General features: G+C 42.3%; 1 protein-coding gene across 1 annotated transcript in view; it reads right to left on the bottom strand.

The window, feature by feature from the left end:
- Positions 1 to 9,800: 9,800 nt before the first annotated feature.
- DENND2B (DENN domain containing 2B) overlaps positions 9,801 to 23,209 on the bottom strand; it is a 183,859-nt gene continuing 170,450 nt past the window's right edge. The window contains exons 13-18 of the mRNA XM_075836786.1: positions 17,060 to 17,237; positions 16,648 to 16,689; positions 16,033 to 16,144; positions 10,820 to 11,059; positions 10,615 to 10,701; positions 9,801 to 10,211 (exon numbers count right to left, since the gene is read on the bottom strand). Of these exons, the coding sequence (XP_075692901.1) occupies positions 10,177 to 10,211; positions 10,615 to 10,701; positions 10,820 to 11,059; positions 16,033 to 16,144; positions 16,648 to 16,689; positions 17,060 to 17,237 (694 nt within the window). The 3' untranslated portion in view covers positions 9,801 to 10,176. The remainder of the gene's footprint in view (positions 10,212 to 10,614; positions 10,702 to 10,819; positions 11,060 to 16,032; positions 16,145 to 16,647; positions 16,690 to 17,059; positions 17,238 to 23,209) is intronic.

Here is a 23,209-nt window from a genome sequence, read left to right as displayed (position 1 = left end):
AGGAGGAGTCAGCAGCATTAACCCTTGTGTTACCTGCTGGTCAGTCACATCGGACTTTAATAGATCCCATACATCGGGGGAAGATTTAACACTCTGCTGCGTTCATATGGATTGTCACCCAGCTTTCCACTGACCCTGAATGGCAGCTGAATCGACATCGTTATGTAATGACAAATTGTCCTGCTCTCTCTCCTACAGTTCTGCCTGTGTGTCAGTCTTCACTGTCGTTCTGGTATTCTATTCATGAACCAGGCAGCTCAGGATGAACGGAGCTATAGGTCCATCCTAAATAGGGAATTCTGGAGAGACGGGAAACAAAATCTGTGATCTATAATAACCGGTGATTATCGTCTGTTTATCCAATGACTTTACAAGTGAGAGAAGAACATGGCGGGAGGTGATAATGAGACGAGCGTCACCTTAATCATGTCGCTGCTCATTAACCCTCTTCATTCTGCCTCATTATCACCGTCACCTCTACCACTAATTATCCTCCCAAAGTGTCACGTGGCCACCGAAACCGCCATACAAAGTGCGGTATTAGGGTATGTTCACACGATGAGAGGCATTTACGTGTGAACATACCCTTACAGCTGCCTCGTTTCACACGTAAATGCTCCTCCTCGCATTTTGCGAGCCGTCTGAGACGCTCGTAAATCTTGAGCTGTGCTTCATTGAGTTCAATGAAGAACAGTTCAAATTACATGGCAAAGAAGTGTCCCGCATATAATGTATATAAGTGTCCCGCATACAATGTATAGAAGTGTCCCGCATATAATGTATATAAGTGTCCCGCATATAATGTATAGAAGTGTCCCGCATATAATGTATAGAAGTGTCCCGCATATAATGTATAGAAGTGTCCCGCATATAATGTATAGAAGTGTCCCGCATATAATGTATAGAAGTGTCCCGCATATAATGTATAGAAGTGTCCCGCATATAATGTATAGAAGTGCCCCGCATATAATGTATATAAGTGTCCCGCATATAATGTATAGAAGTGTCCCGCATATAATGTATAGAAGTGTCCCGCATATAATGTATAGAAGTGTCCCGCATATAATGTATAGAAGTGTCCCGCATATAATGTATAGAAGTGTCCCGCATATAATGTATAGAAGTGTCCCGCATATAATGTATAGAAGTGTCCCGCATATAATGTATAGAAGTGTCCCGCATATAATGTATAGAAGTGTCCCGCATATAATGTATAGAAGTGTCCCGCATATAATGTATAGAAGTGTCCCGCATATAATGTATAGAAGTGTCCCGCATATAATGTATAGAAGTGTCCCGCATATAATGTATAGAAGTGTCCCGCATATAATGTATAGAAGTGTCCCGCATATAATGTATAGAAGTGTCCCGCATATAATGTATAGAAGTGTCCCGCATATAATGTATAGAAGTGTCCCGCATATAATGTATATAAGTGTCCCGCATATAATGTATATAAGTGTCCCGCATATAATGTATATAAGTGTCCCGCATATAATGTATATAAGCGTCCCGCATATAATGTATATAAGCGTCCCGCATATAATGTATATAAGTGTCCCGCATATAATGTATATAAGTGTCCCGCATATAATGTATATAAGTGTCCCGCATATAATGTATATAAGTGTCCCGCATATAATGTATATAAGTGTCCCGCATATAATGTATATAAGTGTCCCGCATATAATGTATATAAGTGTCCCGCATATAATGTATATAAGTGTCCCGCATATAATGTATATAAGTGTCCTGCACTTCTTTGCCGAGGCAGTCCATTTACGCGTAAATTACAGGTCGTCTGCACAGTACGTCGGCAAACCCATTCAAATGAATGGGCAGATGTTTGCCGACGTATTGGAGACGTATTTTCAGACGTAAAACGAGGCATATTACGCCTCGTTTATGCCTGAAAATAGGTCGTGTGAACCCAGCCTAAGAAAGAATTCAACAGACCTTCAGTGGAGATCACACGATGTCTACAACGGAGAAATGGCGCTGGAACATGGGACGCATGGCGCCTGAAATGTGCTACATGTTTATCAATATATTGCGGGGTTTTGTTTTTAATGTATCTTTATTTTTTCCAAACATTACAGAGAAGTGAAACGAAATGAAACAATCTAACAACAATTCAACAACATGTCCCACGGCAATAACATCTCTGAACACTTAGGGTATGTTCACACGGCGGGCGTCCGTTACGGCTGAAATTACGGGGATGTTTCAGCCTGAAAACATCCCCGTAATTTCAGCCGTTACGGCATGTGCAGGCGCTTGAACGCTGCGTCCATTACGGCCGTAATTAGCGCTGCTATTCATTGGAGTCAATGAATAGCGGCTCCAATTACGGCCAAAGAAGTGACAGGTCACTTCTACGCGGGCGTCTATTTACGCGCCGTCATTTGACAGCGGCGCGTAAATATACGCCTCGTGTGAACAGACAAACGTCTGCCCATTGCTTTCAATGGGCAGATGTTTGTCAGCGCTATTGAGGCGCTATTTTCAGACGTAATTGGGGGCAAAAACGCCCGAATTACGTCCGTAAATAGGACGTGTGAACATACGCTTATCATTACGTGGCCTAGAATATCATCTTTAATTTGTATAAATTACTTCAAAGGATCCTCGTTGGAACACGGACAGAATTAGAGATTTTACCCCAAAGACAAAGGGAAAAAGTGTCAATATTCATAGGACATGAAACACTAAATAAACCATAAAGAAGGGGGGGGGATGGACACGTGTACCCCCCGCAGTACCACAAGTCCACACGGATGTGCCAGGATTCATATCCTGATTGGTGTCACACCGGACGGCTGACGCTCCCGGTACCGGGTGGAGGAGCCAGAACATGCCATCAGCTTCTGTTTAATGTGAAGGGATAAGAGAGGTAGAAAATTCTCCCACAACTTAAAAAACCCCTCAGTTTTGTGCTCTCTCCGGAGCGAGGTCTCCACCCAGTCCATGCGGAAAAGGTAGGATAGTTTCTCCAGGAAGATACGATGTGTGGGGGGGGGGGGGATGTTCGTTATCCAGACCTGGAGGATCGCCTTCCCAGCAGAGACAGAGTACAGCAGGTTTTTGTGATGGTTCGGGATATAGAGCATGGAAGGTGCCAGGATCCCAAAGAGACCCCACTTTTGGGTTGAGGGGCATTGTATGGACAGGGTAGTTGATGTAACCGGTCTGCATGCCGCGCTCCACAGTTTAAACACGAACGGTCAGAGGAGTTACCCATGAGGAAGCCCCTGTAAGGGGATACGTAAGCCCTATTGCCGGTTTATCTGAATGACGTCATTCACTGACAGCAAGCAGAGATCTTGAAAATGGTGAGGAATTGAAACACAACGTATATAAGTAAGTTGCAGACCCCTTCATTATACGATGATTAGGATCGGTCATTAGGGTCTCAGACGCAGGACCGCCAGCGACCGGAGTGACAACTGTGTAAATTCTGATTACATGATGTCATGTTCTACGCAGGGAGCGCCGGACCTGACTATTCCCGGGACACAGAGGGTTACGCGCTCTAAGTGGGGTCTCCACAATCAGCTCTTCTGGGACCTTCGTCATCCTCATGTTTAACCCTTAATGGTAAGATGGCGAGATATTAGCGTGTATGTACTTCTGTATTTATAGAAATGTAGGGATCATGGGGGAGGGGAGGGTCTCGCACTTCCTGTCACTACAGTCGGCCTCTCTCCAGCCTGAAATGGCTGATAACAGGGAGCAATAGATTGTATTCATTTTTTCTAATTGTTCTCATTTTATCTCAGAAATGGTGGGACCATAACTCCCATCCTCTGTCGCTGCAGGAAGGATAATGATGTAACCTGAGAATCCGTTGAGTGTTGCTTTTATTGTTCCCCGTTCTTCTGATCTCTCCGGGGGTCTCATTAAACAGAAGGGAATTTGGTCAGTGAACATTGGAATTCTGATCATACGTCGCGGATAATTTGGGTTTTGACCGCGACATGTGAACACGGCCGGAGGGTTTAATCAATATTCTGATTTCTTTTCTGAACTCCACAAATGCTCCGTACAAGTGACTGGAGATCAGGGCACAGGATTAGGGCATGCTGTGAATTATAACTCTATGGTCCTCACCCACAAATTTCTCCACCATGCTGCACCTTTCTACATCTCTTCCTGTTTACAGTTCATCTCTTGCTCTCTGATTTGCGCCTCACATTCCCATCTATGAAACTTCTCTTGTGCTGCACCAGCGCTCTAGAATTGCCTCATCTCTTATGCAAAATGATAAGTCGCCCCAAAAATGCCCCATGATGCCTATAAAACCCTTAAAATTTGCCCAACCCCATTTTTTCTACCAGCGCCCACCTGTCTCACAACTCATCCACACACATGGCCGGCCTTAGGGGGGCTTCGCTTGTCACTAATAAAAGGAGCACTGCCCGGACGCCGGCGCCTCCAATCCCACAATTAGGCCTCATGCACACGAACGTGTTTCTGCGTCCACAATTCATTTCTATGGTTTCCCCGGTCTGCGCATTGGCCGGGCTCGGTCCGTGAATTGCGGACGGCCCACGGATGACACTCCACGGCCGTCCATGCCGTAATCACGGAGCTGCTGGCGTGGGCATGAGGCCTTGTGCCTGAATCTCTTGGTAGGTTCTAGATTGGGCAGCGTTACTGGGCACCTTATGGCAGTGTTATTGGGGCACTGTCTGGCTCACCATGAGGGGCGTCCCCAGAAGTTGCTGCACAGGGGGCACTTCTCACATTCACTTCTAGTCCTGCAGCCCCCACGACCCCCCGGTGCTTGTGGAGGTGACTACGACTTCTTAGTTCTTTAGATTGCAAGCTCTCAGGCCGACTCCTCTCCACTATAATAATAGTATACAGTCCCGGACTGTGGTTGGATGATTGTGTGAGAACTTGCACGGTGACACTTTGTATCAATTGTAACAGGATGTTACATTAGTCTGAAATAAAGTGGGGGGTTCCGACTGCTGCGGTAATAAGTGAGCGGAGGACTGACGCGGATGAGAATCACATGGACCGCAGCGCCGTCCGGCTACTTCATCCTGATTTTTCTCTTCTTGATGGGGGTCCCAGTCAGTCCTGGTTTATCTTTTAGGTCCCAGGTCTGTGACTAAGACGGAGAACTATCCACCATCTGCCCTGCAATGAAACCGATATCTGATGCAGAGAAGGGGGAGCAGGTATTTCCAGCCTCTGGATGTAAACAATGAATGTTTCCGTTTACTGACAGCAAGCAGAGATTTTAGAAGTAGTGAAGAATTAAAACACAACATATTTTAGAAAGTCACAAATAGAATTCTTTATTTGATGAAGTTACGCAGACTTTTCATATATACGCATGTTTAATATACTGTTCATATGGATTTTTATACCAGCACACCCCTGTCTCTCCGCAGAATGGTATAGCCCATGGATCAGTCCTGTGTAGTACATCATGGGTTAACTGAGCAGCACTAAACATGGCAGTGGTCACATGACCTGCACAACTTCATGTCATGTGACCCACCACACTTCCCATGTAGTTTTACCCTGTTGGTAACGGTAGGGGTCACATGATTGGCGCCACGTCTGTCCAAACATTGCACGGCTCCCTATTTTATAAATGAAATAAAGCCCCTTTAATGCTGTTAATAAAACCTGAAGACCCTTAAAGAGTCTCTGTCACCACATTATAAGTGCCCTGTCTCCTATATAATGTGATCGGCGCTGTAATGCAGGTGACAGCAGTGCTTTTTATTTAGAAAAACAATCTATTTTATACCACTTTATTAGCGATTTTTAGCTTTATGCTAATGTTTCTTAATGCCCAAGTGGGTGTGTTTTACTTTAGACCAAGTGAGATGAGAACCGGCGACCCAGGACGCAACCGTCAGGAGCTTCACCACCGGGCCGCAGGAAGATCCAGCAACAGCACAAGCGTATCCTCCGTATGAGCTCCATAAAGAATCCAAAACCGCAGTGAGCACCGGACTATAGAACCATCATTCATCACTCACCACCCATCACCCATCATTCGCCATCCATCACCCATCATTCACCACCCATCATTCATCACCCATCATTCACCACCCATCATTCATCACCCATCATTCATCACCCATCATTCATCACCCATCATTCACCACTCATCATTCACCACCCATCATTCAACACCCATCATTCACTCACCCATCATTCATCATCATTCACCGCCCATCATTCACCACCCATCATTCATCACCCATCATTCACCACCCATCATTCATCACCCATCATTCATGCACCCATCATTCATCACCCATCATTCACCACTCATCATTCACCACCCATCATTCATCACTCACCACCCATCACCCATCATTCGCCATCCATCACCCATCATTCACCACCCATCATTCATCACCCATCATTCACCACCCATCATTCATCACCCATCATTCATCACCCATCATTCACCACCCATCATTCATCACCCATCATTCATCACCCATCATTCATCACCCATCATTCATCACCCATCATTCACCACTCATCATTCACCACCCATCATTCAACACCCATCATTCATCACCCATCATTCATCATCATTCACCGCCCATCATTCACCACCCATCATTCACCACCTATCATTCACCACCCATCATTCATCACCCATCATTCATCGCCCATCATTCACCACTCATCCTCTCATCACTCATCATCTTCCTATAATGAAAAGTTCTGCCACTAATAGACATTGAAGATTTACTTTGCAAAACGCACCAGAATTCTGCCACAAATTGCACAAAAAAGTGGTGTACACGACCAACGTGAATTTTTTTTCGTGTTTTAGAAATTTTTTGCCCCTTTAAGTTTTAAAAAGTGTCCAGCAAAAGAGGGCGTGGCTAACAAGAAACTTAAATTGCGACAGATTTTAACGTAAAGTACGCCAAGCAAAACGTGGCAGAAAAATACGTCCAACGTGTCCAGCAAGATTGCAGCAAATGTATCATAGAGCGCGCGCCACTGAGAATAGTTTGGTGCAGTTTCTGCCTGGTCTTGTTTTATAGTATGACAGAATTCATGAATCTCCGTTTACACGGCGCAATGTGCTGCCGGCAGCGAGGATTTGATATGCTGCATAACGATGTGATCAGGAAGGATCGGGAACGAGGGATGAAACGTGAAAATCTGTGTAATCGGCCTTTAGTCTAGGACCAGGGAGAGATCTGTGCTGCCCACTGTGGATTGTCTACAATGATACATTGTAACAAAACCTCAGCTGTAAGAATTGTTAGGACAAGTTGTCAGTCTCTGGATGTAGTCCCATTCACGGCCAGCAAACAGAGAGCTTGAAAATAGTGAATTAGAACGATAAAGAACTTCTCATTACATAACATTGAGGTGAGAACAGAACCGCATCGGAGTCGTTAGCAGCTCACTGGCGCCATCTATAGCTTTACTGTCTCCATCGCTGGCAGCCGCTCATCACATTACACCAGGGGAATGATTATAATGCAACTCCATACGGTGATCATTAAGATTCTTCTAACCAGAATCCCAGAGCTCCATAGCAGCCCCTCCCCCCACTGAGCGCTCCCCCACCTGTATTCCCCCCCCCCCCACCTGTATTCCACTCCACCTGTATTCTTTACCACTCGTGTTTATGTGCACATTTATCTCTTTATATGGAGGAGCTCTGCTGTTCTGAATTGATTATTCTGACTGCCTGAAGTCACCACTAGGGGGCTAACTGCATATGCCTATAAGGGAGCTGTATAAATCTGTATGTAATGAGCTCCCCCTAGTGGCGGCTGCAAATAACCGCTATAATAGTGGAATGATAAAGAGGCGAAGCAGCCAACAATGGGCCCCAGAGTAGCAGGGGGCCCCGCCTCTATAATCACTATGTGTAGCAGCACAACTCATCATGAAGTCACTGATTTGTAATGCTTTGGTATTACATAGGACTGCAGGTAACCACTACTGCATCATTTGTACTTACCGTGTGTCATCTGTGGTGTTACATAGGACTGCAGGTAACATCTACTACATTCTCTGTACTCAGAGAGTTATCACTGTGTTATCTGTGGTGTTACATAGGACTGCAGGTAACATCTACTACATTCTCTGTACTCAGAGAGTTATCACTGTGTCATCTGTGGTGTTACATAGGACTGCAGGTAACTACTACATTATCTGTAATCAGAGAGTTATCACTGTGTTATCTGTGGTGTTACATAGGACTGCAGGTAACACTACTACATTATCTGTAATCAGAGAGTTATCACTGTGTTATCTGTGGTGTTACATAGGACTGCAGGTAACACTACTACATTATCTGTAATCAGAGAGTTATCACTGTGTTATCTGTGGTGTTACATAGGACTGCAGGTAACACTACTACATTATCTGTAATCAGAGAATTATCACTATGTTATCTGTGGTGTTACATAGGACTGCAGGTAACACTACTACATTATCTGTAGTCAGAGAGTTATCACTGTGTGTTATCTGTAGTGTTACATAGGACTGCAGGTAACATCTACTACATTATATGTAATCAGAGAGTTATCACTGTGTTATCTGTGGTGTTACATAGGACTGCAGGTAACATCTACTACATTATCTGTACTCAGAGAGTTATCACTGTTATCTGTGGTGTTACATAGGACTGCAGGTAACATCTACTACATTATCTGTACTCAGAGAGTTATCACTGTCTTATGTGTGGTGTTACATAGGACTGCAGGTAACATTTACTACATTATCTGTACTCAGAGAGTTATCACTGTGTTATCTGTGGTGTTACATAGGACTGCAGGTAACACTACTACATTATCTGTACTCAGAGAGTTATCACTGTTATCTGTGGTGTTACATAGGACTGCAGGCAACATCTACTACATTATATGTAATCAGAGATTTATCACTGTGTTATCTGTGGTGTTACATAGGACTGCAGGTAACATCTACTACATTATCTGTACTCAGAGTTATCACTGTGTGTTATCTGTGGTGTTACATAGGACTGCAGGTAACATCTACTACATTATCTGTAATCAGAGAGTTATCACTGTGTTATCTGTGGTGTTACATAGGACTGCAGGTAACATCTACTACATTATCTGTACTCAGAGAGTTATCACTGTCTTATGTGTGGTGTTACATAGGACTGCAGGTAACATTTACTACATTATCTGTACTCAGAGAGTTATCACTATGTTATCTGTGGTGTTACATAGGACTGCAGGTAACACCTACTACATTATCTGTACTGAGAGTATTATCTGTGGTGTTACATAGGACTGCAGGTAACATCTACTACATTATCTGTACTCAGAGAGTTATCACTGTGTGTTATCTGTGGTGTTACATAGGACTGCAGGTAACATTTACTACATTATCTGTACTCAGAGAGTTATCACTGTGTTATCTGTGGTGTTACATAGGACTGCAGGTAACACTACTACATTATCTGTACTCAGAGAGTTATCACTGTTATCTGTGGTGTTACATAGGACTGCAGGTAACATCTACTACATTATCTGTACTCAGAGAGTTATCACTGTCTTATGTGTGGTGTTACATAGGACTGCAGGTAACATTTACTACATTATCTGTACTCAGAGAGTTATCACTGTGTTATCTGTGGTGTTACATAGGACTGCAGGTAACACTACTACATTATCTGTACTCAGAGAGTTATCACTGTGTTATCTGTGGTGTTACATAGGACTGCAGGTGAAATCTCCTTCATTATTACATGACGGATCACTGCTGATATTCGTCTGTCGTGCTGCTGCGTGAATGATCACATGACCACGGGCAGGTTCAATCTCAGCGTTTATTACCTCACGCACATTTGCCGCGCTGCCCGCTACGATCGGATCTTCTTCATTGGTGCAGTCATAGTGCAAGTCTACTGACCATAAAACGTTGACCGACGTACGAGAGCGCAGCGCGATCATCCGCCATCTGTACAATGTTACACCGGAACTCCGGCGCCTTCTGCTCCATTTACGTTTTCATCGCTTCATAAAAAAAATGACAAGTAACAAAAAAGCCACAATATTTACAAATCTATAAGTGGTGATTCCCGAGCGTCAGTCTCTGCCCTCACGATCCCCTTATCTCAGTCCATGGGGGTCATGTGAGGACGCAGCTCGGACGCCGCATAAACAGTCCCTGGATGCCGCCGACGCCGACTCAGTTCTTCTTATGGAGAAATTTCATCTTGTTTCCTGTATAAAGACACAAACGGTCAGAGATGATCCCCTGCAGGGGGACGGGGGATACACAGCCCTGGAGACCCCCACCCTCCTCATATAGAAAGTGACATCACCTCTTCATATTTCCTATTAGCGCTCACACTACTACCCCCCGCTGGTTTAGTTTCGGCACATTGAGTGTTCTGCTGTAGTGCATTGTGTGACATGTAGTGTTCATTGGGAAGAAGCGGACTGTAGTACAGGCGAAAGTAATTTTTTTCTCCCTGTTATCAGCCATTTCAGGTTGGGGAGAGGCTGACTATAGGGGTTCTCCACTCTGGCTAATAAAGGAGGGGGCTGAGTAGTCCATACAATCTCATATGCACAGGGGGTGGAGCAGTGGAGAGCCCCTCTAAGACAATGAGCGCGCACTCACCGAGACCTCTCCAGAACTTGTTGACGCCGCTCTGCTCGTGGTCCGGGAGCTCCTCTAAGTACTGCTCAACCCTCTGCTCAAACAGACCTGGAAGGAGAAGACAAAACGTGGAAATGTCTTCTATCTGGACCACGGTTCATCCAGGCGTGGACCCGGGGTCACACAATGCGGGGGTGGGGCAGCGTCCGTCGCGTCCGTCACTCACCTTTGGCTCGACATTTCCGGAGCTCCCGGTCCTGGATGAAGCCGGCAAACATCTGAGATTCCATGAAAACCTCCAGGAATCGGCGGATGCTCTTGGAGGCCACAGATTTGCGGAAAGCTTCTCTCTGAAAGACCCTCCCCCCGCGCTCGTTCTGAGCCAGGAACAGGGAATAATGGCCGATGGTTTCCACGAAGAAGCGGATGAAGACCTCGGACACGAGACCGTTCAGCGTGTTATACTCTGCGAGACAGAGAGAGAGAGACGACAGAAAAAACCAGAAATGATCCAGCGATAGTGATATCAAAAATGGGAAAAAACTAGGTTTCCGCTTTATTGAGATGCAAGCTGTCAGAGCTTGGAATGGAACATCAGGAGGAAAAACAAAGTGGTGATGCGGCAATAGATTAGCCTACGCGTTTCAAGCACTTAGGCTGTGCTCTTAGTCATGGCTGTATCGAGTGAGCTCCTGCAAGCTGAGAGTGAATAAATACCTGAGAAATTGGAGGTTGGACCTTAGACGTAACAACTCTCTCAGGTGTGATAGTTGCATATCAGGAAGTAAAACCTCCGTAGCGAAATAAAATAGAAAATGTATAGTAACTTGGTTTAATATAGCGATGTCATCAATATATAATGATAGAATAACCACCAGATAAAGATAAGGAAAATATAAAGTATATCTAGCTTTGTACAAATCATATAAAATCGCTGGAATTCATTATAGGATCACATCACTGAAGCTTGCTGAGCGGCACCCGACACATATCCAATCATGGAAAACATGTGAAAAGAGAAGAGAAAACCATGGAAAAATGTAACGAATATATACATTTAGCATAAGGAAAAACAAACAACTGTATACAAGCAAATTACATGTATAAATACATGAGAAAAAAACATACATATGGTAAATAAAATTACGATAATAGAAAAAGTACCTCCGGAAAATGCCTGATACTTAGAATGACAAACATATTTACGGCATATTAATTCTTATTATGGGGAATATATAATGATAATGATGATGATATACATAAATAAATACAAATGAATAAATGTTAATGTAGCCCCATAAACTAAAGAAATCGGAGAAAATATTTCTATATTAAATCAAATGAAACAAAAAAAAGAAAAATTGATGTATAAATAATGATCAATGCATAATGATTATGAATAAATGTATGTAAACTCCTGTAATATATGTAAACAAATTTTATTTAGGATAAAAAAAGGGAGCTAAATCTCAATGTGGAAAACCTTGTATACGCAATTAGAAGAATAAAAACGAAAAATCTTGGTGTGAAAATATCAAAATGAAGCCGACATTGGTAAGCAAATAGATGAAAGTATATATATATATATATATATATATATATATATACATATATATAAATATATGTTTAAGATTGGAAAAGCTGAAGTATATTGTCTAAGTTGATGCCTGTACATGAAGATATCAATATATCAATTCAATCTAGGATCTAATGAAAGAGTACATGGAAACTAACCGCGGTGTTACAATGCTGTGAAACTTGGCTATAACATAGTAGATAAGTGCATGAATGCATAATAGTGTTGTATTATAGAAATATTGGACCCTTGAGGTAAACAGGATATTTTATTATGTGAGTCGAGTGTATATCAGAGATAAATGCCAGCTAATAGATGAAATATACTACAGAAGAGGGAAATTCACTATTATCGAAAATATGATATATTAATATATTAGTTAGAAGTTATAAGACAGATAAATAATGGAGACTAATCTGTCATGAAGGGAACTGGTCTGTAAATATTAATAATGGAACATTAGTTCCTTACGGAGATTAAGACCATTTGGGAATCTGGTGTTCAAATGGTAAATCCAAAAGGCTTCCCTTGTCAATAGTCTATGTTTCAGATCGCCTCCTCTGATAGTTTTGATCATTTTTTCTATACCATAAATTTTGAGAGAATTAATATTTCTGTTGTGGCAAGTGATGAAATGTTTGCTAACATTTGAAATGTTAACGATAGCTGGATTTCTGATATAACTCAGATGTTCAAGGATTCTAATCTTTAGTTTCCTTGTGGTACATCCCACATATTTTAGTTTACATTGTGAGCATTCCACTATGTAGACCACATGATCACTATTACAATTCATATGAGTTTTAATTGAAAAGTTAGTCGTGTCATGGGAGTCAGAAAAAGTTTTTGTAGTTTTACTGACCGTGCAAACCTTGCAAGGGTGGGACCCACATTTATAGTAACCTTTATAATGCAACCATGTTGGAGACTTAGCTTTTGATGGTAAACAGGAGGGGGAAAGAATATTCCCCAAAGTGGGTGCCCGACGAGAGACTACTCTAAAACCATTTGCTAAGATGGATTCTAGTTTGGGATCTTCAAATAAAATAGGAATATATCGATGAACCATTGCGCGAATTTCAGAAAACTGATTGCTGTATTGCAATACAAGCGTAGGTTTAAATGTATTTTTTGATGTCGAAATATCCCTACTTGTTTTATCCTTCTCAAGGGAGAGTAAGTCATTCCTATCCTTTTGATTCACAATTGCTCGAGCCCGATCTAGTGTCCATTTTTTGTAACCTCTGTTTGTTAATTTGTTGTATATTTTTTGTTGTTCCAATAAAAAACCCTGTTTGTTAGTGCAATTCCTCTTTGCCCTAGTCAGTTCTCCTACAGGAATAGACGAGATAGTGTGCCTAGGGTGACTGCTGGTAGCATGAAGGATTGTGTTGCCAGAAATTGGTTTATGGAAAATCTCTGTTTGTATGCCCTTATCTGCAGACCCCATAAGTGTTAAATCCAGAAAATGAATAGTGGAGGAATGGTGAGTGTATGTAAATTTGAGATTAAATCCATTCAAATTGAGAAATTCCAAAAAACCAGGTATGGCAGATACATCTCCCTCCCAGATGATCAGGAGGTCATCAATGTATCTGCCATACCAATGTATAGAATGAAAAAAAGGATTGCTGGCAGAAAAAATGGTGATTTCCTCCCACCAAGCCATAACCAAATTGGCAATGGAGGGGGAGAACTATGCACCCATTGAGACTCCACTGTTTTGCAAGAAAAACATGCCCTCATAAATGAAGAAGTTGTGTGTTAGCAAAAACAGTAAAACATCAGACATAAAGACCTGTAGTGTCTCTTCATATGCACTATATTTGGATGTATGATGTTGTAGTGCTTGAATTGCTATATGATGTGGTATAGAGGTATATAATGCCACAACGTCACAACTTAACCAGGAGAACTTGGGCTCCCAGGGTTTTTTGTCAAAGATGTGTAACACATCCTTGGTATCTCTGAGATGTCCAGGGGTCCTTTGGACAAGGGGCTGTAACAAGTAATCGAGCCACTCAGAGAGTTTTTCTGTGAGTGACCCGATACCCGAAACAATAGGGCGCATAGGTGGCGGAATAATGCCCTTGTGGGTCTTGGGTAAGGCATACAAAATCGGAGTAGTAGGGCTCTTAATAAAAAGATAGTCATATTGTTTTTTAGTTATGGTGCCATTCCCTAGACCTTTGTCAAGCAATTTGATAAGACGTTGTTGAAAGATAGTAGTAGGGTTGGAATCTAATTTGATATAAGTATCTGTATCATTTAGCATTTCTGCTATCTGTTTAGTATATATACAACGATCCATGATGGTGATAGTTCCCCCTTTATCTGATTTGCGAATAACAATATCAGTATTATTTTTTAAGCATTTTATTGCATCTTTTTGATCTTGTGTAAGATTGTGCTGTGATTTTGTTTTATGACTGTTATCAGCAATTTTATGTAATTCTCGCTCCATAATAGACTGGAATCTTTCCATGGAGTCAGTTCTAGACTGAGTAGGATAATACAAAGGGTTAGATAATGGAAATTTGCTAGCTGAGATATCAGAGGGCAATACATTTTGTTCTGCAAGATCAACCAAGTCAGATAGAGTAGCTTGTTCATAAAACATAAGTGAACGGAAAATGTTAGTGTCACATGGATGAATATCTGGAGTGACAGGAAAATTTTCCGTAAGTGAATTAGTGTCTAAAGAGAAGTGCCTCTTAATGGTCAAGTTGCGTATAAATTTGTTAATATCTAACAAAGTATGAAAAACATCAAAATCTTTATTAGGAGCAAAATTAAGACCAAGAGAAAGCACTTCAATCTGAGTGGGAGAAAGAGGCGTTTGGGACAGATTGATAACATCCATAGACTCATTCAAAGTCTCTGATTGCGTAGTCGACGTGGCAGTATGGTATCCGTTGTTTCTATGTTTCCTGCCCCCCCTGCGCCCGCGTTTTTTGGGGGGCCACGTCTGACTGGAAAGGAGTGTCTATACGAGCCAGCTTCTTGCGGTAAATCAAAGTCAGATGTCCCCTCTCCTCCATCCGTTGTTTCTGGCTCAGTTGAGCTAAAGCTGACTCTACGTTGGCTTGTTTGTCGTTGTCTATGTCTTCTACGATCTTTAAGGATGGATTTGGATTTGTTTGAGAAAACATCTCTTCTGGTCCAGTTGAACACTTCCAGAGAGACGACGTTACTGACGAGGGAGGAACATAATGACCGTCACTGCTGCAACGCGGATATAGAGAAATGCCATTAACCCTTCGTTGTTTGACATTGCTGGCGCTTTATAAACTGAGATATTCCATCTGCTGACTCAGCTCGTTACAGTGTATCAGCGGAGCGCTTTCTTGTTATGAGCCATGCACACTGTCCGTTGGATCAGGAGGAGTTTCCAGCCTCAAGATATAAACAAATGTTCCTACTCACTGACAGCAAGCAGAGATCTTGAAATGGTGATGCATTGAAACACATTTGCGAATCACGCACAGCACACGGAAGTGCTTCCGTGTGGCGTGCGCGGTTTTCACGCACCCATTGACTTCAATGTGTGCAGGATGCGCGAAAACCGCTCAAGTATAGGACATAAGCTGTGTGAAAAACACGGAATATCTGAACGGCCCAATTCACTAACATAGGTCCGTGCGACGCGCGTGATTTTCACGGACGTGAAGCATGTTCGTGTAAATAAGGCCTTACAGACAGTAAGAAGCTGCTTTTAAGGGGGCAGAGGGGCCTCTTATCTGCTGGGCCCCGGATGCACAGGTCCCACATATGATATTTGCGCCCCATGTCGCCCACAATACACCTAGTGATCAGCGGATGTCGTCCACTTACATCACCGCTTCCCGTGTCCCCGCACTCACCTTCATCAGTGTCGCTGTCCGAGTCCTGGCTGATGAGCTCGCCCTTCCTCTCCAGCGCCTGCTCCAGAGCCGCCTGCAGCTTCCGGGGTAACAACGCGTCCTCATCATCCATCTGCAAACACAACAACATAGAGCGGACATTACTCCACTGCTGAGACGGGGGCGACATACCCAGCCCCCAATGCATATCCGCTACAGCAGCAGATCCCACCCGGGGCTCCTAAGACTGAGTTCAGGGGCCCACAAAAGGAGCCACAGCCAAGAGCTGCCGCTTCTGCACAGCCCCTCACCCCATTCAATGTGAGGTCACCGGATCAACAAGAAATGACCCCACAGTCATCAACATGGTGCCTGGCAGAACTTATGGGGGCAAATTTATCTCTGACTGATGGAAATGTCCTCAATGGGTTAGAAAAGTTATCAGACAAGTTCAAAACTTTTCTCTGAAGCGGATGTCCTAGAAACAGAGAGTCGGAAGGTCGCGGCCCTAGTAAATGTCACCATTATATTCGCTATATGGTCCGTTATAATGAGAAGTCCTCGCAGGACGGGAATTAATGAATGAAATCCCAGAACATTAACCCTTTATGGTGCAGAACTGCTGAAAACTCTCACCTGTCTTATAAAACGATCGGAGCCGAGATCCACCATCAGCGCCTGTGAAGAGAGAGGACTGTCACAGGACCGCTACATGAGCAGACTTCAGTGCAGCACCTACGGGGACGGTTCTTTACCCAGGTCATTGGGCGGAGACCCCCAACAAGAATGAAAGGTCCGCAGCGATCTTCTGAAGCAGCGCCCCTCCAGGCCTCCAGTTCTGATATGTCGGATACTCCAAGCAGGTCAATAGATTTTTCCATTGATATTAGTGGGACAATAAGGCACAGACATGGTGGTGGCCGCTCATGAACACTCATACGGGGCGGAGACCCTCTAAGGATCACAGATCACTCCTCACACAGACTCATTTTCCTTGAACTGAATTGGGGGGCAGTATCCGGGGCTGGGGACGCAGTTTCGTTCTCACCTCTTCTACCGGCAGCTCCTTCAGTTTCGGCAGCGAGTTGGAAAGCAATCCCACCAGGAAAGGCGTCGGGCAACATACGATGTCAATCATGGAGGAGGGCAGGACGGGGATGAAGGTGTGCTGCCAGGAAAAAGGGTAGAGCAGAGCTACGACGGCGTGAGAGCAGCTGGAGAGAGTGCTGAGGAGAGAAGAGACCGTCACAGGGTCACAGATCATAACCGAGAAGAACACAACATCTGCAGGCCGTCATCTCTCCCTGTGCAGGTTACTGCAATCTATTGCTCCCTGTTATCAGCTATTTCAGTTTGGCAATATGCTGATTATAGGAAAGGTGAATACTATCTATTGCTCCCTGTTATCAGCCTGGGAAGAAACTGTCTGTAGTGGTTTTTTTAACCGGGATGGACGACAGGGGGTGAAGACACTGCTGTACTATTATATCCTGCAGTCCTTACATCCATATATGTGACTGATATCAGCCGCTCCTCTTATATCACTGCTGTACTATTATATCCTCCAGTCCTTACATCCATATATGTGACTGATATCAGCCGCTCCTCTTATATCACTGCTGTACTATTATATCCTCCAGTCCTTACACCTATATATGTGACTGATATCAGCCGCTCCTCTTATATCACTGCTGTACTATTCTATCCTCCAGAGACATTACATCATATATGTGACTGATATCAGCCGCTCCTCTTATAACACTGCTGTACTATTATATCCTCCAGTCCTTACATCCATATATGTGACTGATATCAGCCGCTCCTCTTATATCACTGCTGTACTATTATATCCTGCAGTCCTTACATCCATATATGTGACTGATATCAGCCGCTCCTCTTATATCACTGCTGTACTATTATATCCTCCAGTCCTTACATCCATATATGTGACTGATATCAGCCGCTCCTCTTATATCACTGCTGTACTATTATATCCTCCAGTCCTTACATCTGTATATGTGACTGATATCAGCCGCTCCTCTTATATCACTGCTGTACTATTATATCCTCCAGTCCTTACATCTATATATGTGACTGATATCAGCCGCTCCTCCTATATCACTGCTGTACTATTATATCCTCCAGTCCTTACATCTATATATGTGACTGATATCAGCCGCTCCTCTTATATCACTGCTGTACTATTATATCCTCCAGTCCTTACATCCATATATGTGACTGATATCAGCCGCTCCTCTTATATCACTGCTGTACTATTATATCCTCCAGTCCTTACATCTATATATGTGACAGATATCAGCCGCTCCTCTTATATCACTGCTGTACTATTATATCCTCCAGTCCTTACATCTATATATGTGACTGATATCAGCCGCTCCTCCTATATCACTGCTGTACTATTATATCCTCCAGTCCTTACATCTATATATGTGACTGATATCAGCCGCTCCTCTTATATCACTGCTGTACTATTATATCCTCCAGTCCTTACATCTATATATGTGACAGATATCAGCCGCTCCTCTTATATCACTGCTGTACTATTATATCCTCCAGTCCTTACATCTATATATGTGACTGATATCAGCCGCTCCTCTTATATCACTGCTGTACTATTATATCCTCCAGTCTTTACATCTATATATGTGACTGATATCAGCCGCTCCTCTTATATCACTGCTGTACTATTATATCCTCCAGTCCTTACATCTATATATGTGACTGATATCAGCCGCTCCTCTTATAACACTGCTGTACTATTATATCCTCCAGTCTTTACATCTATATATGTGACAGATATCAGCCGCTCCTCTTATATCACTGCTGTACTATTATATCCTCCAGTCCTTACATCTATATATGTGACTGATATCAGCCGCTCCTCTTATAACACTGCTGTACTATTATATCCTCCAGAGACATTACATCATATATGTGACTGATATCAGCCGCTCCTCTTATATCACTGCTGTACTATTATATCCTCCAGTCCTTACATCTATATATATGACTGATATGAGCTGCTCCTCTTATATCACTGCTGTACTATTATATCCTCCAGTCCTTACATCTATATATGTGACTGATATCAGCCTCTCCTCTTATATCACTGCTGTACTATTATATCCTCCAGTCCTTACATCTATATATGTGACTGATATCAGCCGCTCCTCCTATATCACTGCTGTACTATTATATCCTCCAGTCCTTACATCTATATATGTGACTGATATCAGCCGCTCCTCTTATATCACTGCTGTACTATTCTATCCTCCAGTCCTTACATCTGTATATGTGACTGATATCAGCCGCTCCTCTTATATCACTGCTGTACTATTATATCCTCCAGTCCTTACATCTATATATGTGACTGATATCAGCCGCTTCTCTTATATCACCGCTGTACTATTATATCCTCCAGTCCTTACATCTATATATGTGACTGATATCAGCCGCTCCTCTTATATCACTGCTGTACTATTCTATCCTCCAGTCCTTACATCTGTATATGTGACTGATATCAGCCGCTCCTCTTATATCACTGCTGTACTATTATATCCTCCAGTCCTTACATCTATATATGTGACTGATATCAGCCGCTCCTCCTATATCACTGCTGTACTATTATATCCTCCAGTCCTTACATCTGTATATGTGACTGATATCAGCCGCTCCTCTTATATCACTGCTGTACTATTATATCCTCCAGTCCTTACATCTATATATGTGACTGATATCAGCCGCTCCTCTTATATCACTGCTGTACTATTATATCCTCCAGTCCTTACATCTATATATGTGACTGATATCAGCCGCTCCTCTTATATCACTGCTGTACTATTATATCCTCCAGTCCTTACATCTATATATGTGACTGATATCAGCCGCTCCTCTTATATCACTGCTGTACTATTATATCCTCCAGTCCTTACATCTATATATGTGACTGATATCAGCCGCTCCTCTTATATCACTGCTGTACTATTATATCCTCCAGTCCTTACATCTATATATGTGACTGATATCAGCCGCTCCTCTTATATCACTGCTGTACTATTATATCCTCCAGTCCTTACATCTATATATGTGCCTGATATCAGCCGCTCCTCTTATATCACTGCTGTACTATTATATCCTCCAGTCCTTACATCTATATATGTGACTGATATCAGCCGCTCCTCTTATATCACTGCTGTACTATTATATCCTCCAGTCCTTACATCTATATATGTGACTGATATCAGCCGCTCCTCTTATATCACTGCTGTACTATTATACCCTCCAGTCCTTACATCTATATATGTGACTGATATCAGCCGCTCCTCTTATATCACTGCTGTACTATTATATCCTCCAGTCCTTACATCTATATATGTGACTGACATCAGCCGCTCCTCTTATATCACTGCTGTACTATTATATCCTCCAGTCCTTACATCTATATATGTGACTGATATCAGCCACTCCTCTTATAACACTGCTGTACTATTATATCCTCCAGTCCTTACATCTGTATATGTGACTGATATCAGCCGCTCCTCTTATATCACTGCTGTACTATTATATCCTCCAGTCCTTACATCTATATATGTGACTGATATCAGCCGCTCCTCTTATATCACTGCTGTACTATTATATCCTCCAGTCCTTACATCTATATATGTGACTGATATCAGCCGCTCCTCTTATAACACTGCTGTACTATTATATCCTCCAGTCCTTACATCTATATATATGTGACTGATATCAGCCGCTCCTCTTATATCACTGCTGTACTATTATATCCTCCAGTCCTTATATCTATATATGTGACTGATATCAGCCGCTCCTCTTATATCACTGCTGTACTATTATATCCTCCAGTCCTTACATCTATATATGTGACTGATATCAGCAGCTCCTCTTATATCACTGCTGTACTATTATATCCTCCAGTCCTTACATCTATATATGTGACTGATATCAGCCGCTCCTCTTATATCACTGCTGTACTATTATATCCTCCAGAGACATTACATCATATGTGACTGATATCAGCCGCTCCTCTTATATCACTGCTGTACTATTATATCCTCCAGAGACATTACATCTATATATGTGACTGATATCAGCCGCTCCTCTTATAACACTGCTGTACTATTATATCCTCCAGTCCTTACATCTATATATGTGACTGATATCAGCCGCTCCTCTTATATCACTGCTGTACTATTATATCCTCCACTCCTTACATCTATATATGTGACTGATATCAGCCGCTCCTCTTATATCACTGCTGTACTATTATATCCTCCAGTCCTTACATCTATATATGTGACTGATATCAGCCGCTCCTCTTATATCACTGCTGTACTATTATATCCTCCAGTCCTTACATCTATATATGTGACTGATATCAGCCACTCCTCTTATAACCTTGCTGTACTATTATATCCTCCAGTCCTTACATCTATATATGTGACAGATATCAGCCACTCCTCTTATATCACTGCTGTACTATTATATCCTCCAGTCCTTACATCTATATATGTGACTGATATCAGCTGCTCCTCTTATATCACTGCTGTACTATTATATCCTCCAGTCCTTACATCTATATATGTGACTGATATCAGCCGCTCCTCTTATATCACTGCTGTACTATTATATCCTCCAGCCTTACATCTATATATGTGACTGATATCAGCCGCTCCTCTTATATCACTGTTGTACTATTATATCCTCCAGTCCTTACATCTAAATATGTGACTGATATCAGCCGCTCCTCTTATATCACTGTTGTACTATTATATCCTCCAGTCCTTAAATCTATATATGTGACTGATATCAGCCGCTCCTCTTATATCACTGCTGTACTATTATATCCTCCAGTCCTTACATCTATATATGTGACTGATATCAGCCGCTCCTCTTATATCACTGCTGTACTATTATATCCTCCAGTCCTTACATCTATATATGTGACTGATATCAGCTGCTCCTCTTATAACACTGCTGTACTATTATATCCTCCAGTCCTTACATCTATATATGTGACTGATATCAGCCGCTCCTCTTATATCACTGCTGTACTATTATATCCTCCAGTCCTTACATCTATATATGTGACTGATATCAGCAGCTCCTCTTATATCACTGCTGTACTATTATATCCTCCAGTCCTTACATCTATATATGTGACTGATATCAGCCGCTCCTCTTATATCACTGCTGTACTATTATATCCTCCAGAGACATTACATCATATGTGACTGATATCAGCCGCTCCTCTTATATCACTGCTGTACTATTATATCCTCCAGAGACATTACATCATATGTGACTGATATCAGCCGCTCCTCTTAAATCACTGCTGTACTATTATATCCTCCAGTCCTTACATCTATATATGTGACTGATATCAGCCGCTCCTCTTATATCACTGCTGTACTATTATATCCTCCAGTCCTTACATCTATATATGTGACTGATATCAGCCGCTCCTCTTATAACACTGCTGTACTATTATATCCTCCAGTCCTTACATCTATATATGTGACTGATATCAGCCGCTCCTCTTATATCACTGCTGTACTATTATATCCTCCAGTCCTTACATCTATATATGTGACTGATATCAGCCGCTCCTTTTATATCACTGCTGTACTATTATATCCTCCAGTCCTTACATCTATATATGTGACTGATATCAGCCGCTCCTCTTATATCACTGCTGTACTATTATATCCTCCAGTCCTTACATCTATATATGTGACTGATATCAGCCGCTCCTCTTATATCACTGCTGTACTATTATATCCTCCAGTCCTTACATCTATATATGTGACTGATATCAGCCGCTCCTCTTATATCACTGCTGTACTATTATATCCTCCAGTCCTTACATCTATATATGTGACTGATATCAGCCGCTCCTCTTATATCACTGCTGTACTATTATATCCTCCAGTCCTTACATCTATATATGTGACTGATATCAGCAGCTCCTCTTATATCACTGCTGTACTATTATATCCTCCAGTCCTTACATCTATATATGTGACTGATATCAGCCACTCCTCTTATAACCTTGCTGTACTATTATATCCTCCAGTCCTTACATCTATATATGTGACAGATATCAGCCACTCCTCTTATATCACTGCTGTACTATTATATCCTCCAGTCCTTACATCTA

Source organism: Rhinoderma darwinii, chromosome 9 (genome assembly GCF_050947455.1).
Source record: "Rhinoderma darwinii isolate aRhiDar2 chromosome 9, aRhiDar2.hap1, whole genome shotgun sequence".
Classification (NCBI taxonomy): domain Eukaryota; kingdom Metazoa; phylum Chordata; class Amphibia; order Anura; family Rhinodermatidae; genus Rhinoderma; species Rhinoderma darwinii.
This window is presented reverse-complemented; position numbering and strand designations above follow the sequence as displayed.